This window comes from Poecile atricapillus, chromosome 3, assembly GCF_030490865.1.
Source record: "Poecile atricapillus isolate bPoeAtr1 chromosome 3, bPoeAtr1.hap1, whole genome shotgun sequence".
NCBI classification, from domain to species: Eukaryota; Metazoa; Chordata; class Aves; order Passeriformes; family Paridae; genus Poecile; species Poecile atricapillus.
The window spans coordinates 77,204,539-77,221,445 of record NC_081251.1 but is presented as its reverse complement, the minus strand read 5'-3'; the positions used below and the strand labels follow the sequence as shown (position 1 = coordinate 77,221,445).

General features: G+C 38.1%; 2 protein-coding genes across 2 annotated transcripts in view; one reads left to right on the top strand and one right to left on the bottom strand.

Annotated features, from left to right (window-relative positions):
• The window catches only part of PRKN (parkin RBR E3 ubiquitin protein ligase), a 700,273-nt gene extending 690,308 nt beyond the window's left edge, over window positions 1-9,965 (bottom strand). Inside the window, exon 1 of the mRNA XM_058836200.1 lies at window positions 9,831-9,965. Coding sequence (XP_058692183.1) covers window positions 9,831-9,837 — 7 coding nt within the window. The 5' untranslated portion in view covers window positions 9,838-9,965. The remainder of the gene's footprint in view (window positions 1-9,830) is intronic.
• Window positions 9,966-10,243: 278 nt separating this feature from the next.
• PACRG (parkin coregulated) overlaps window positions 10,244-16,907 on the top strand; it is a 224,021-nt gene continuing 217,357 nt past the window's right edge. Inside the window, exons 1-2 of the mRNA XM_058835644.1 lie at window positions 10,244-10,402; window positions 10,629-10,814. Of these exons, the coding sequence (XP_058691627.1) occupies window positions 10,671-10,814 (144 nt within the window). The 5' untranslated portion in view covers window positions 10,244-10,402; window positions 10,629-10,670. The remainder of the gene's footprint in view (window positions 10,403-10,628; window positions 10,815-16,907) is intronic.

Sequence of the window (16,907 nt, the reverse complement as noted above, 5' to 3'; positions counted from 1 at the left end):
TAACAAGCCAGTTTCTGAAAACAGTCTGCTCACTTTAATGCCAGTTATATGACTTTCCATCGGGATATTATCCAAGAACCCAAAATCTCTGAAAAAGGGAAAGTATGTTAGTACAGCAAACGTTCACTTATTTGATATAATATTAAAATAAATGTATCATTTTAAATACAATTTTAAAGTATCTGATGCTTATTTTTAAATGTGGAATTATTTTGTCTCCATATCTATAACAAAAAAAAGCAAATGTAATCCAGACCCTAATTCAGAGGTGCAGTTTCATAACTCCTAAGCAGAGCTGCATACACACAGAGTAAAATCAGCTGGTGTTAAGTATATGAGACTCAATAATTCTCAGGTACAAATGAGGACATAAAGTTATGGGCTGAGAAAGCTGAATTTGGACAGCACAGAAACTTTAGAAGCAGTGCTAGGATCAACTGTGTAACTGTGACTGATTTTAGTATAACATAAGTCTTGTATTTATTTAAGGAACAAGACAACAGAAAAAGCTCCAGAAGTACTTCTCTTGAGTTTCAGGTGTTTTATGAGATTGATGTGGCCAAAGCACCATGCCATACTTAAAAAATTTTGAGTTTTAATGTTGTTTAAGAGAAGCACTCAGTACTTTTATAAGGCTGCAATGTGTTTTCATTTTACCTGTACTAAAAAAAAAAAAAAAAAAAAAAAAAAAAAAAAAAAAAAAAGATGGGTAACAGCAGGAAAGCAGCTATTCTAAGAAAGGGAGGCATAAAATGTAAACATAATGCAACAAAGAAGCAAATTAAGAAACTCTCCTTTTTCATTATTAGAAATAAGGGAAACAGATTGTGCTCATCTTGCTTAGGGCCAAGAGTCTCATTGTGTGGAATTCAGCCAGGCTCCAGCACACAGCTCACTGTGGAGTTTTTCTGTGTTAAAAAGTAAACCAGATGGGATATTTGCTTCCAACAAGATAATTCTAATGGAAATTGTTAGAAGTACTGTAAAAGAAACTTTTCAGCTTCATCTGCTAGTTCATTGTGTATAATAAGGGCAGGCAGAATGAAAAGTAGACTACGAAAACAAACCACAAAAATTTAAAAATTCAAAACATTAATCATTAGCCAAGTTTTGAATTTATGTGCCTCAGAACACCAACTGCTTATATAAAGCACATAGCAGGCTAAAGCCAAATCTCAAACACTAGCAGAGTTAGTGTGAATAAAATATCCTAAAATTATGTGAAGTGAGTAAAAACCAATCAACTTAAAGGTTAGCCTGTAGCTTCATACAGCTTGAAGAAAAAATATGAAGCATGTCAACAGACCAATACACCAGGGCCTTGTGAGACCTCACAGACACAGTGTTTTTGTTCAGGACCATTAAGATAACATCTCCTGTTCTTAAAGACCCCATATTTTCCAGATGAGCTACAAAAGACAAAGAAGGTAGATGAACTACAGTTCTACAGTTATAGTTTTTGATGACTTCTTATACATCTAAGATTTTTTTTAAATTATTGTGTCCTAACTGTGCTAGAGTAAAATGAAAGAACTGTTTACTGTAGCCCTGAACTGTTCCTGGCAGTAATCAGCTTTTTTCAACACAAGCTACACCCATTTCATCACAAAAAATTCACTCTTAAAGAGAGATAACAGGCAATAAGGGCAATATTTTGTAAACAAAGTAGCTTATACACAAACTGAGACCATTACTTCTGAGAAATAGAGTCAGTTATCAGAGAGAGACAAGCTCATGGTTCAATTATCCCAATCCAGTTTGCCAAGCAGAGGTACCTACCACTAAAAATTTACTGTTAAAATGGCAATATATTTTTTGGGTTTTTTTAATCTTGCTCTCAGACTAAACACTACTCTAAGCTACCTTTTCTTCTTCAGGAACTGGTCTACACCAGACTTAAGAAATTCTATTCAGACTTTGACTTTGTCCTACCATGTTTCTTCAATCAGCCAGAAAGCAGATTGAAATGAAATTGATATGATTGGATAAAGGAAAATCAAATTTTTTCAACATTTAGCTTCAGTAATCTAATTATGAAGCTTTTAGTAATAGCATAATTACTCTGAAGTTCTGAACATATGTTTCCACTGAGAGTATTCCACAGAGGACACAGTATCAGGAAAGGGAAAAATGTAAACATAAATGTACCAAAAATATTTCAGCTTATCAGAAGAAAAAAGAAAAAATTGAAAGAAGAACCATATGCTAGAGACATAATATGATGTCCAATATGAACCACTTTCATTTCCACCATGCACAGTCCTTTAATTTAATACCAATGAAGAAAATGGAAAATAATTTTTACATGACATCAAAAATTGGTGGTTTTTTTGGTAATTACATTACCAAAACCTTACTGGATTGGCACATTAAAAAAAAAAAAAAAAAAAAGGAAAATACACATGTAAAATTACTATGACAAAAAGGAGCTGAACACTATTCTTTAAACTTTGAAGGCCCAAATGTTTCCACTGATGGAAAGGATGTCTTCACGAAACAGCTCACACAATGGGCCTAAAAAAGCCCAGGCATCTCAGTTTCTTGTGATTCTTACTCTTGTGAATTTAGCTAAATATTCTTAGCTATATACACTGAAAGTTATTAAATCTGAAGTATCAGATCTGACTTGACAGTTCTATTGGCTAAATTTACTAAAAAAAAAAAGAAAAAAAAAAGGAATCAATGAACTAGGAAGGGAAATTTACCAGTTGAGCAAGACATTTAGAAATGCTAAACAAAAGATATGGAAAACAGCACCACAGACAGGAAGACACAGGGAAAAAAAAGAAAAATAAAAAAACAAAAAACAAACAAATAAAAGGAAGCAAAAGAACTACATCATAATATAGAAAAGCTTTATACTTTTAATAAAACAATACTCCCCCTGATCATCACAACAGTGGTGAACAAAGCAAGCACATTTTTGTTACTGGAAAGTCAACTTTGCTTTTTTTGTTTGTTTTTAAATATCACAATTTACAAATGCAAAGGAATTCACTTCAGTGTCCTTCTTTGTCATCAATAGCAAGCTTAGTGCACAAGCCTACTTTTCCATAGCACACAAAACCCCACTCCCAAAAAATAAACTAAAGCAAAGAAGGATGTCCAACTTTACGCGCAACAAATGCATTGTTCATACCCCTTCCCAAAACTCACAGCACAACCAACAGCTTTTGATTGCAACTGCTGTCTAAAAAGCTGTGCTTTCATTTCCTACACATTAATACATTATAACCTTGCTGTCCTTTAAACTACCATGTAATGACAAGCTCTTTCCTCAATTAGGATCTTCATTCATCTTTATCAGCTTCTGAAATTTTTAAACAATAAATCAACTTAATGCTTTTTTTTTTTCTCTCAGCCGAGGTGTCCAGGCTTAGAGCTTAGAGGCAAAAACAAACTGTGTCGCCAAATCATAAGGAAACGTCAAAAGAAGAATAAAAGCCATGGAATGAAACAAAGCACAAGCAATATTTTTCTTGTTTTCTTACCAGCAGATCTATGCTATAGGGACAAATAATGCATAATGAAAGAACTTTTGACATATTCAGAAAATAAACGCACTAGGTCAGATAGGTCAGATAGGTCCCATAGGTCAGATTTCCAAAATCAGGGTTAAAAAGGGAAGACATTAATGGCAAGGCACTTGTTGAAAATATTAATTTGGTAACCACCTTCCTTTCATCATTTCAACATAGCTCAAACCAGCCAAGGATAGAAAATCAAGTCCTCCTCACCAATCAGATCAGGAAGACAGCCAAGAGCTATGATATAAACCAGAGGATCCAGACAATTTATTTTGGATATGTTTATTTTGGATATGTTTTGGATAACGGGCAATGACCCATCATTATTTTTAGATATGTTATGTCATTGTCATTGTTTTCCCTCTTTCAAAGGTAAATGGAGAAGAAAATAGTGACATATAATATTATAAATTCAGAGGTCAACAGAGTTCATGAAAGCTTTTGAACAGTTTTAGAGTCAGAGTTTTAAAATTTCCTAGCATGAATAGAGGTGGTGTATTCTGTAGACAGCCTCAAATAGTTTTGAAGTCCAAGAGCAAGTCTTTGGCATTAAAGAATAACTACTTACAAACAAAAAAAAAAAAAAAAGGAAAACAGCAGAGAATTTCTCTGAAGCACATAATTTAAGATACCACTGTTTAAGAGGGAACTGTGATACATGGAGAAGAAATTGCTGAAGATTTTGTGGCTTATCCATTATAGGCATGTAGCCACTGTAAAAAAGACACCACATTAAGCTACCATGTACTTAATGCATCACAATTGTGACAAGTTATTTATGCAATCTTTTGGCTGAATTCATGAGAAATCATTAATAAGACTGCTTTGTTTAAGAAAAGATGTATGTTTACCAGCACAAATGCCAGCTACCACTGTACAGATAGCTCAAGAGTACAAAATAAACGGCAGTTTTATGATTAATTCTTCATTAATTTCTACCCTTAAGATAGCTGTCATCAAATTTATTATTTGGGTGATGGCTGGAGAACTTAAATGATTCTTTGTCTCTTGTCATTTATAATATTGTATTTGCAATGAATTTGTAATAACACGGCAAATATTTCAGTTACTTCCACATGTCTCAAAAAACATCTTTGATGCTACAATTTTTCCTGGGTCAGGTTTTAACAATACTAATGTAGACATAAGAAAAGTGACACAACACAAGAGCTATGGCTAAAAAGCCAGTTTAGTACAGTCAGGCAGGTTTCATTCTGCTTCAAAAGGTGCACAATAATGAACTAATTCTTTCTCCATCTTGTCCAGCTTGAAGAATAAAACAGGCAAAAGGGTACTGATGCATTTTTTTACATCAAATAAACCTGATGGATTTTTACCCTTATTTTGTAAGGTCATCCATCTTTCCACTCCTTTAGTACTGATCAAAATACAGAAGGACTGTGAGAGGCCTGAAGTACATTTGGAAACTGAAAAATTGTAAAAATATTATAGATTTTTAAAGGACATACTTTATCGTATTAAAATTTAGTTACTTAACAATTAGAAGTCCTCATAAAGCAGAAACATTTGCAAGATGCCCCGCCCAAACTGTAGTTCAAAAGGAAGAAACTGGGTTGTGAAATAACTGACAATTATAAAACTAAAGCTTGCCAATGAATTATCACCAAACCAATCTTTGTGGTGGCATTCTGTGAATCATGGCTATAGAGCTAACCATTTCTTACATTACCTTTTTTTCTTCTTTTAATGTAAAACTTCATACATCACTGGCTGCATTCTGTGTTTGAAGTTGATTTTCAGTCCAACAGTACTTACTTACAGTACATAACAACAACAACAATTGATTGAAAACAATTTATCTATTTTACATAAACCTGTCTGGCAAGGTAACAAACTTCCCACTAATGGTTTTATTCTCCCTTGGGCTTCTCCTAAATATAGGAACTTGGAAAACTTGCACCTTTCTCTGTATCATTTGCTTCTGTGGCCTGACCATTTACACAAGTGAGAGTTCCATGTTACAGGGTGTGGTAGCCCAACTACCTTATTTCAGTAAATGGGGATATATGTGTTTCCAATTAAAAAAAACACCTCTTGAGGCAATGTTATCACAACAGAATAAAATAATGTCTTCAGCTTTAAACCTATCTACAAAGGAAATTCATTACTTTGGCAAGGACTCTTAAGCAGTAGCATTTGCTGTAATGCTTTCCAATATTTTTTTTTTTCCAATTTCCATATTTTGTTAGTAAATGCCTTTTCCTAGTTGTTTCAGGAAGTAAGTGGAATCTGAAACTCTTAACTTCATTCTCATCTCACAGATAGCCTGGACCAAAGCATTTGGCAATGGATACTCTTTTTATACATTACATGCAAATAAGCATGGGCAATAATTTAAAGAAACTGCCAGATCAATTTTCCTATCTGTAAAACTCAAAACACTGTATCAGAATATCCTTAGCCCCTGCTTAATTATTCTCCAGTGTCTTGAAGTTATAATACTGTTATTTTGCCTTCATTTAAAAGACCAAAAATACCAAAAAAAGCAAAAAGACACACCCTACTTTTCCTCCCCCTTACTACTTATCTTTCAAAAAGAAATCCAAGCAAAAAGTCTTCTCATCTCCCCTAATGTAAACAACAAAATCCAGAATGCTTATGTATTTCTAGCAAAATTCAGCTGTCTTTTGAAGATATACTTCAAATGATTCTAACTTTATAATACATTGCTGACAGAGTAATAACAAAGCATTTTGTAAGAAATAATTGTTAAAATATAATTCCAGTGAACCACAAAGTGTTTCATGATGCAATTCTGTACATGAAGTCCAATACAGCGACCCTAGGAGAAAGGAAAAGGGCCCAAAACAAACTGAGCAAAACAGGTCATGCATTTGAAATGCATGGTAAGACTTTGATATTCCAAAGTTTAGGTTTTGTTTAACCAAACTATCAGCCAGATTATTCCACATGCTCATGAACTACCACTTGAGCTATTACTCCAGTATTGCAGCGGGACAATCAATAGCATCAGCACACCAAAATGCCAACAGAAGAAAAAAAAAACAAAATTTCAGCATGAGTTAAAAATATCTAAGTAGAAAATTCCTAAATTACTTTTCCTTTGCTTGCTATACTAGTACCATTATTATAACAGTACCATGTATATAGAAATATTCAGGGGAATTCTGAAAGGGTTTAATCTTATTTTGCTTCCTCAAGGTTATTTTCATACCAATGAGAAATATTTACACAGAAAGTAGATTACCAACATACTGAAAAAGGGTGCAACATGGAGGAGTGATCGGTCATCCAGATAGCTAAAACTTTCACCCAGACTCCCATTCTCCCTTAACTTGATTACTGCTGGATGAATCATATTTCACTGTCAAAGCCCTTTGCAACCTGTCGCTACGACCACCTTCATCTCTCATTCACCACAGAAATGCTGAACTGCCACTGTTAACTATATAGAGCCCATCTTCTACATTTTTAAAACAGCTTAGGGCCTTCTCCTGAGTTTTTTGCTCTTTTGAGAGATATTTTCTGAAACATTCCACAAAGCGGTTCCAGTATCTTCCTTCAAAATTAGTTTTGACTTTTTTACTTTTTCCCCCCAGAACAGGTGTTCAAGAATGCGACATTATTGCCAGGGCTGTTGACTAAGAAATAGTTCAGCCAATCCAACTGCAGGCTGTCACTCCCATTCCGTTAACACCAGTTTTCAGCTGATCCAATGGTAAGCAAATAAATAAAATAAACTTGAAAACCCATCACAAACAACTCCCCAAACCTCCCATGCCCCTAAATAGAGCAATGACAAGCAATGTCACTTAACTAGCTCAGTCTAGATTCAAATTACCATTTAAGGGACCTGAATGTGCGCAAGTCTATACAGCCTGGTCTGTGAGAAATGAAGAGAAAAAACAAAAGATAGTAAATCAAAAATCAATTAAAGGAATTATCATGTGTACAAGTATACTATGGCATTAACTTATGAGGACATAAGACATTTCTAGACTTATGAAACTGTGAAACCTTTTGGAAAATATACCATGTGTTTCATAGGAAAATTTTTTTTTTTCACTCAGGTTAAAAAATGGGCAGATGATTATTTCACCCTTCCCCTCCTGCCCCTAATTTTTGCTATGGCATTCCTAGCTTGCAAATGTTTAGAGGAGAGTTTTCAGAGTCTGAAAGCAGGATGTTGGACTGGGTCTCCACATCACATATTTTGAAGGTAGTTCTTTTGTTTTGGGGGGTGGGGGAGGGTGTCATACTGATTTTGGCTGGGATGGAGTTAATTCAACTGAGAAACTGGTACAGTGTTGCCTCTTGAATTTAGTATGAGAATAATGTTGGTAACAAACTTATGTTTCAGTTGTTGCTAAACAGTGCTCAGCCCAAATCAAAGACTTTTCAGTTTCTCATACTGTCAGTGAGGAGGCGCGTAAGAAACTATGAGAGAGTGTGGCCAGGAGACAGCTGAGTCAAACAGGCCATAGGGATATTCCACACCACAGATCATGGCCAGTAGATAAACTGGTGGGAGCTGGTCTGGAGGATGGGCTAGGCATTGGTCAGTGGCCAGTGAGCAATTTTACTGTGCATCCCTTGTTTCTCTTGAGTTTTATTCCTCTCTCTCCTTTTCATTACTATCATCATCAACATTATTCAGTTATTAAACTGTTCTTATTTTGACCCCAATTCTCCTACTCATCCCACTGCTAGGCAGGGGAGGATAGAGTGAGCCAGCAGCTGTGCAGTACTTAGTTGAGCTGGGGTTAAACCAAGGCAAGTTGCAACTCATGTAAAGCTGTGTTTTTAAATTTGCAGCTAATTGGTCCACACATTTCATAATCAATATTCACAAAGGTTTCCTTCTGCCACGGTGAAAATAAAATTATCATTCCTTGGTCATATAACATTTATATTCATGAGCAGTAAGTAAATATTTAGATTTCAGAGTGAGGGCTAGAGGCATCAGCTCTGTAACCACATGGGCAGTCCCTTAGGTACACTCAACTTACTTTTCTGAAGCATTCAAAGTCAAACACACATTGCAGTTCTGCAAACACATGTATTTTATATACTACAGCAATACATCAGATCAGCAGATGACATTGCAAAATAAAAGCCGTATTTTTTATGAAATAAAAACAGAGGAATACCTGACCCTCTGTGCTTTCCTTAAACCAAGCCTTCAATTTAAAATGTTCTCTATCAGAGAAAGTAGCCCAAATGACAAGAAAGTCCTATAAGAAAAATTCCACAGCTAGGAAGAGATAATTTGCATTATTATGTATACAGAATGAAAATACTGGTCAATTGCTTATAACCTTCTTTCTAGCTTTAGCAAAGGTGAAGAACATTAGCCATACACCTGTAATCATAAACTGAAAAGGAAAAAATGAACAGCTGAAAGACCCATAGCACTCTCAGAAACTTCTGAGATGTTCAATTTAAAAACTATAAATATTTTCACAACAAAATGCACAGTTTTCAACTTGATCAGATCTTAGCTAGACAGCAACTATGACACCAACTGATGATGAAACAGCAAGCCTGAGGACAGCAAAGAGTTGCTAAAATGTATGTGCATCCACTACATTTTATAGGTTTTACTTTAAATAATTCTCAAAACTGAGAAACTCAAAGCAAGATGAAATGTGAAACAGGAAGGCTACAAAACGGATCCTGTAATTTTGAATTCCCCAGGTACGGATTAATCCTTCAAGGAAGAGAAGAAAACCCACTGCTGAAACAACCGGGTCACGCTTCACATCAGCACGAGTACAGAAAGCAGCTCAAGGACCAAAGGGTCACACTCCCAACACCATGAGGTGTTCTAAGTTGCTTCTTTTCCAGGTCGCCACCAGGCACCACGCCAGACCATTAACACGCATACATGCTGGCAAGGCCAAAAAAAGTTCGCAGATCACACAAACCTTGCCGAGAAGCATTTATAATCGATACAATGAGAATGAATAAAAAGCAATTTAAAAATGACCTCAGCCACAAGGCCTGGCAAGACATTTTAGCCCTTTCCCACGGGGGCAAAACAGGAGGGTAGCGACCCCTCTCAGTACTTTGCCCACCCTGCACGGACCCGAGGGCAGCCCCAGCTCCCCCCGCCCTGCCACGGCACCGGGGGAGACGGGCGGGGACTGAAGGGCGCCGGAGCAGCCCCCGCCGCTCCCCAGGGCCGCAGACGGGACAATAAGAGAGGCGACAACAGCGGCCGCGGCGCTAGCAGCAGAGACGGGGCGGGGAAGAAAGGGGCGGGGAGGAAAGGGCGGATCCGCATCCGGGCTCGCGCCGCTCCCTGACGCGCTCACTCACCGATCATGGCGGCGGCGGCGGGCGCGGGGGAGGAGAGGGGCGACGCGTGCGTGCACGCCCGCGCACGTGCCGGCCGCGCCTGCCGCTCGAGCACTGCCCCTGTAGCCACCCTGGGGGGTCGCGCGCGACGGCGGTCAGAATCGGCCGGCCTTGAACGCGCATGCGCCTTAGTGAGGGAGGTGGAGGCGCACGCTGGGCTCTCTGGGTAGCGTAGTTTTTGGCAGGTGTCACACCCGCCCACGCTCTTCTCACGTCATCGCTTCACATTTCCCCCCCACACCGCTAATGACTTTCTCGTTAATTGCTATCCGCCGCCCCTATGTACGGTGCATCGGGCGTAGGTACAGCTGTGCGGGGCCGGGCGATGCCGACGGGGCTCTCTGTGATTTCCCTGCCGCTTCCCCGGCGGGTTGTTGACGCGTTGCCTGGCGACGGTCGCGTGGCCGAGGGACCGCGCGTGGTGGCAGGTGCCCAACGGAGCCCCAGAGGGACCCGCAGGGCCGGACCCGGCGGGGGGACAGCGGCGGGCGGACGGACAGGGGCGAGGACCCCCCGAGGGACAAGGACATCAGGTGGTGATGAAAGGGCTGGGACACGGCGGAGGAGGTGGACGAGCTGGGATGATGCAGAAGGGAATTGGGTGCGAGGGGCAGACAAGGCGGAGGGGCTGTGAGGGGCAGGGAAGGCGCGGGACGGGTGTGTGGGGCTGTCGCTTGTTGTGCAGGGAGCGGAGTCGGACGTGCTGCCTGCTCTAACTCGCTGGGCACGGCACGCTGATGTTCTCTTGTTTTTTTCCAGTCCGTAATTTACCTCTGGTCCGTCGCGGGCGCCGGTGGGGAGATGGTAATTGAGGAGGGGGGCCCTGGCCCCTCAAAGCCCGCAGGTGACAGGCGCCCCCGGCAGCGGGAGAAGAAGGACAAGCAGCAGGACAAGCAGCAGGCCTGCGAGGGATTCAGTATTAGAGCCATGATGAAAAACAGCGTGGTAGGTTTACTGCTGGCATAGAGGTGATACTAATTAACTCAACTTACACTAGAAGCATAGCAAGATAGATAAAACACGTCAGCAAGGTGTGCAAGTTGCTAATACCTTATCTGGACTTTGCCTTGATGCTGAAATTACCCTCGAACTTTACAAAAGTATTACCACGACGTAACTGTGCCTCTGGAAGTCGTGATGCTTTCACCAAGTGCTTTGCCTTGGTGCCACAATTTTTCTTTTTTGTATGGTTTTGTATTGGAAGTGCACATTCTGTTAAACTGCCAGCCTGTGGAATTGTGTGTGAGGCTTACTGCCTCTCACTTAGCAAAATGCTGTCAAGTGGTAGTGCAGTATTTCTCAAAAGTTTTCATACACTGGCATAGTGTATAAAATTGATGTGAGTGTCACATAGGATGTCAGAGATCTGGCAAACAGATTAACAGTTTTTTAAAACAAGCCTGGAAAATAACAAAAGGCTTCCGCATCATCTAGGAGAATACTAAATAAACGTTAGTTCTCCGTCTTGTAGTTCAAAGACAGAGAAATCGATCCAACAAGAAACAGTCACAATTTCTAATGAACTTGGAGGCTTGGGAGTTAAAATAGTAGTATAAAGTCCCTTCAAATCTCTTTTTACTGTTTTATTTGTCTACCTTTATCAGAATTTAGCTGTTAAAAAGCTTCAACTAGTACAGAGTAAAATGTTCAACATGTAAGTGGATGAGGTAATATTACCATACATCTCTGCCTAAACTCCTAAATTGTGTTCTTCATTTGGACACAGTTCAAGGTGTTAGCAAAGGCTTGAGCCCTCAAGGGGTTTTTTTTTTAAATCTATACAGTATTCTGACAGCTGTTATGAAATACGTTACTTCCCTTTGTTTTGCTGAAGTGATCTTCCTGGAGCAGTCTCTCTGATCTCGTTATCTGCATGAACATCCTCTTACAGACCCAAACAATCATATCTTTAAAGAAATTTTAAGTAGAGTAAAAGTTGTGTACCAGCAAAACTTTCTCCTAATTAGTAAAACTAAAATATATTTCACCTTACTTAGAAAAACACAAGTTGAGCACAATGAAAAAATCCCTTTGTTGTAAAGATTGGTTGTTGGTTTGTTTTTATTCTGGAGATGCATGGAATAGACTTTAATACTTCAGCAAGCTTTAGGATCAATTTTTGAAATATGTTTCCTGTTCTGTGGAAAAAATTCAAGTAATGGATATTTGCATATGGTTGTTTACACCTAGATATGTAAAGAATGATTTTGTTTAGAAGAATCAGCAGTTTCAGTGGAGTTTGAGAAATACATATTTAATTTTAGAAACAGGAGCTGTGACTTGTGAACATAACTAACTATGAGTTTAATCAGAATTTAGGTTTTCTTTTAAATATTTATAGAATATTAACTTTTATGGCTGCATTTCTAATTTCCTAAACATGAACAGAACATTAAATCATGTGATACTGTCATGAAGCAACTGCACACAGGTAAATCTGCCTTTGCAGCTACTCAATAAGAGAAATTACTTTCTTTGGCATGGACATCTGGAAATTATTTAACCCAGCTTCCCACTTGAAGTGAACCTGTCATCAGCACTCATATCAGGTCAGTGATGGGTTTTCCTGGCTAAACTCTGAAACCCCCCAACATCAGGGTTTGCCTGACCTCTCCAGGAAACCTGTTTCATTTTTACCCTTCTTGTCTGCCCCCTTGCCTACCCTCAGCCCTGTCAGAGCTCAGGTTTACAGTATTCTGACCTGCTGCACACGTTCTACTCATATCTGGGTTGGAAGCTCTGAAACTCTTAGTGGTCTTGGGAGATTCACAGTGCCAGGGCTATGTTTTGCAAAAGCTCCAACTGCAGTCAGGCAGCCACCAGAATAATTTCCAGTTGGTGTGCAAAAAAACAGGATAGAGTAAGGAATATCTCACTGCCACACTGTCTGTGTAGAAGTGGGAGTTCCTTTACTCTTTTCCAACTGCTTTGTAAATGGAGCTTTAGATTTATTAAGTACTCGTCAGAGGTTGACATCATTGAAGAAGTTCTCATAGAAGGCTTAGGAGTTGACTGGAGGGTTAGAAACGCAGTAGGAATATCTAGTTAAGACATGGTAATTCTTTTTGTTAACAGCATGATAAGGCATAGGGTTAAACATGTTTGGCATCTCCAGGTCAAACAATGAGGTATTGATTAATAGCCTTTGGTGAATGCATGTAGTTAGTCTTAAATTCTTAGTGTAGAGTATTAAGAGATTACCATTATGCACATATGACTGTAAATATTGTAGTAAATGTTCCAGAATTCTTTTACATTGCTTGGGCAAAGAGTGCTTTACTAAGCTGTTTTTCATTCATGTTCCTGAATAAAGTCTGCTTTCATAGTCAGTAGTAAATGCAGAAATTAAGTAGATGCAATATTTAAGAGTTTTCCCAGGTCTTGCTAAATCCAAAAGTTGCTTAGTGAAATACAATGCTTAAATATTCACCTAAAAATGGTCCTGAACTGAATAAAGTGCATAAGTTATTCCAAAACTATTAATTTATATAGCAATTTAGATTAAAAGCAAGGTTCAATAAAGGTCTTCTCTAATAACAATCTACATTTGCATTTTAATTGTTTTGTCCTCCAGTGGAATCAACAATGTTATGTACTCTTACTTCAGAGGTACTGCATGTAGAATTATGAATACAATTAAAAATTAATATATAGACTAGCAAGTATAGAAGTGTCTGGACATGAATGTGGAGAGCAGGAAGTTATCTCTGTTCACTTCTGATCCTCTCTAAATGATATTTGCCTATTTTCTGCATCTGTAGGTAAGAGAATACAGTGTTAGTGTCCCACTTTTCTGTAATGTGCCAGTGGTAAGAGCAGTTTTTTTAAGGACAGGATTTATTTTAGTACTTAAAGGAAACAGTAGAAAGGTAATTCCTATCTCCCAAGTTTTGAAGTTTATTACATTCATCAGAAATTCTAACATCACTCAGAAACTACCTCCAGGAACAGGCCACAGGGAGAGAATGAGAGCGTTTACTAGATGGCCTTAGAAAGGAAGGGATACTAAAAATTGTTTCTAGATTTCTAATACCAAAGCAGCTGTTCAACCTTAGAGAGTCTTAGCTACGGGTAGGGCACAGCTTTCATCTCCTAAAAAAGTGTAATTGCTGTTAGGCAGAAAAATGGTTATTTGTATTGCAGATCTGGATTTTCATTCTTCTGTTCCGCATTTAGGAGTCTGCAGTCTGTGTGTATTGGGATGAGTTTTCAGTCTTTGAACTTTAAACGCTTCTTTCAAGCCATTTTCAGTAATGTGTGTTGTGAAGGGTTTTCTTACCCTTTACCATTTGATAATATCTCATAGCAAAAGTTTCATTTTAACCAAATGTGATTTATGTTCTGAACTTTTTGATTTGTCATTACATTTATATTCATCCACACTGTGTAACCAAGACTACTTTTGTTATTTACCTTGTAGCAGTCAAAGTTTCTGATTTGATTTTGAGGCTATAGGAAAGAATATGAGAAAGAAGTTGTATCTTTTGATTATAACAGCTAATTTATTAGAAAAAGCAGTGTGTTTTGGGGCAAATAGATGTCAAGTTAAAGGAGTGTTTTGATAAATGTATATTGAGAAGTAGCACATCTGGTTTGGAGGAACTTCTCCAGTTTAACAATAGCAATTGTGTACAATCTACAAGTGCACTTCAGTGAACACTGTGAGACAATTTAAACTGTCAGTGCTCTGGAAAGCAATCCTATCTTCTTCCTCTCTCAGGCTGTTTAGTACTGCTGCCCGTTGTTATGTCCTCATTTGTACAATGTTGGCTGCTCAGAAAACTGATTCTGCTGAAAATACTCCATCCTGTTAAACCTCACAGCATTGAACTGCTGTCTGTGGAATTGAGGCAAACAAAGCTTCTGCTTTAACGAGGTTCATCTGTTTTGCCCTTCTCCCTGTCCTGACTGTGTGTTTCCATCTCTCCTTTTGCACTGACATTGTTTTTTCTTGCAAATATTGAGTAAGTTGGATCAGCTTTTAAGTTACATATGCAACGAGAAGGGAAGCAGAATAATGTCAGCACAAGCTGTGTGTGTGGGAATGTACCCTTTTGGCAACACTGCAGTCTTAATTCATTTAAAACCGGTTATGATACCGACTTCTAGCATGCTTCACAAGCATTTACAGCAGCATAAACTTGTATTGAGACAGTTGAGAGGTGTTGTTTTCATCCCTGGACATTTATTCTTTGCGCAGTATGAACTTCTGTATGGCTTTGCAGTGAACTGGACAGAGGCCCTGGTTAAATCTAGATTAACAGCAGGTCAACTTTTTTTTATTTAATAGAATTTTAATAGACTTGACATGCACTTTGATAGCAGTGTAAGCTCACAAAAGTTGTCACTGCTACAGCTGTGCCTGTGTCTGCTGCCTGTTTGTACCGCCTCCTTTGTGCCAGTACACAGTCATCCCACTGGATTGATGAGGCACTTCAGTTGCATTAAGCTCAAACATGAAAAGCTTCAGCACAAGAAGGTTTTTATTTCCCCTCATAAAGTTAGATTCCATTCCAATTCCTGCTGGTACTTACTGTAATGACCTCTTTGATAGTATAATGTAAAAGCAGAATATACAGAAAAAATACTAATGCTTAAGACCGTAATTTCCTCAAAAAGCTCCTATTTTGTATTATGTTTTTCAGCTATAACCTAGATGGCTTAATCATGCTGCTCTTATTTTAAAATACTTCAAAGTCAGCACTTTATTTTTGTGAATGTGGTGAAAAGTTGGTTTTGTTCATAGCTGCAGTATGAGGATGAAAAGATCAGTTTCTTACCATAAGCATGAAGAAATCATGCTGCTTCATTTATGAAAATAATTTTACATTTGAATCTCCAGTTAATCTTCTACTTCAGTCATATGATTTAAAATAGTTAATAAGTAAATTATCAGTTAGATTGTTTTGTGGTTTGATTTACAATTCTTGTATTAAATCACTTCATTTGATTCATGATATTTTACACAGAAAAAGACATGAGGTTTTAAGTTTCACGTTTAGAGAAGGTAAAAGTAAATTGATTTTAAAACATTATGGCAGTGCTTTTTCAAAACTCCTCTACTAATTACTTTTTTATGAACTAGTGAATGAAATATTCTAACTGGAAATTATTGCAGCAATAGTTGTCAAATTCTGTAAATTCCTGCATAGGAATTAAACTCTTTTAAACTTTGCAAACTGTTTACAGATTTCATGCAAGTTAAAATCCTTCAGTGCTCTGAGTATATGGGTATCTTCATCTGTTGTTTCTCTGAAAAAAGATGGAATTTTTCCATTTTGAGATTTCTTTTTACTACAAACGTAGGAATTTGGTACAAATTATTAAACTATACTTAGTAAGAATAGTCTCCGAACATGATTTTAAGCTGTCAGCTTGCTGTGTAGTAGGGAATTATCTAACATCAGCATTTCCTACATGCACCTGAGTATGCCTCTGGAGCCAACCAGTTGAAAATGTGAAAGATATGATTTAGAATGCATCTACCATACACCTTTCCCAGTACTAAGTCTCCAGAACAGTTTCCTAAGAAATGGACGCATATTCTTTTAATTTGTTATCTTCAATTTCATTCAAGAAAAATCCTGTACTCTGTATAGGCTTCAGCCTTTGTCTTAGTGTTCTCCCTGTTAGGTGACTGGGAATGCTTTAAGATGCTACTTGAAGCGAGTTCAGTGAAGAGCCATCAAGGAAGGGTTCTGGAGCTTGTGTTGCAGGAGGAGAGATTGAGAGATTGAGAGATTGATTATTTCAGCCTGGAAAAGAGAAAGCTGCCGGGATACCAGCCACTATGGTAATAGGTCATAACTGACCTAGTGACCCAATAGCTGTGAGAAAGCTGTCAGGAAGAAAAGCCAGTCTATTCTCTCTAGTGTCTCTAGAGGACAAGATGTGTGTTGAAATAAGGTGTTAGTAATGTAAGGTGTTAGTGATGGTGAAAAAGTTTTTCACAGTGAAGATAGTCAAGCACTGCATCAGGTTTCCCAAAGCTGTGCAGTCCTCTTGGAGATTTCCAAGACTCAAATGGAAAAAAAGCCC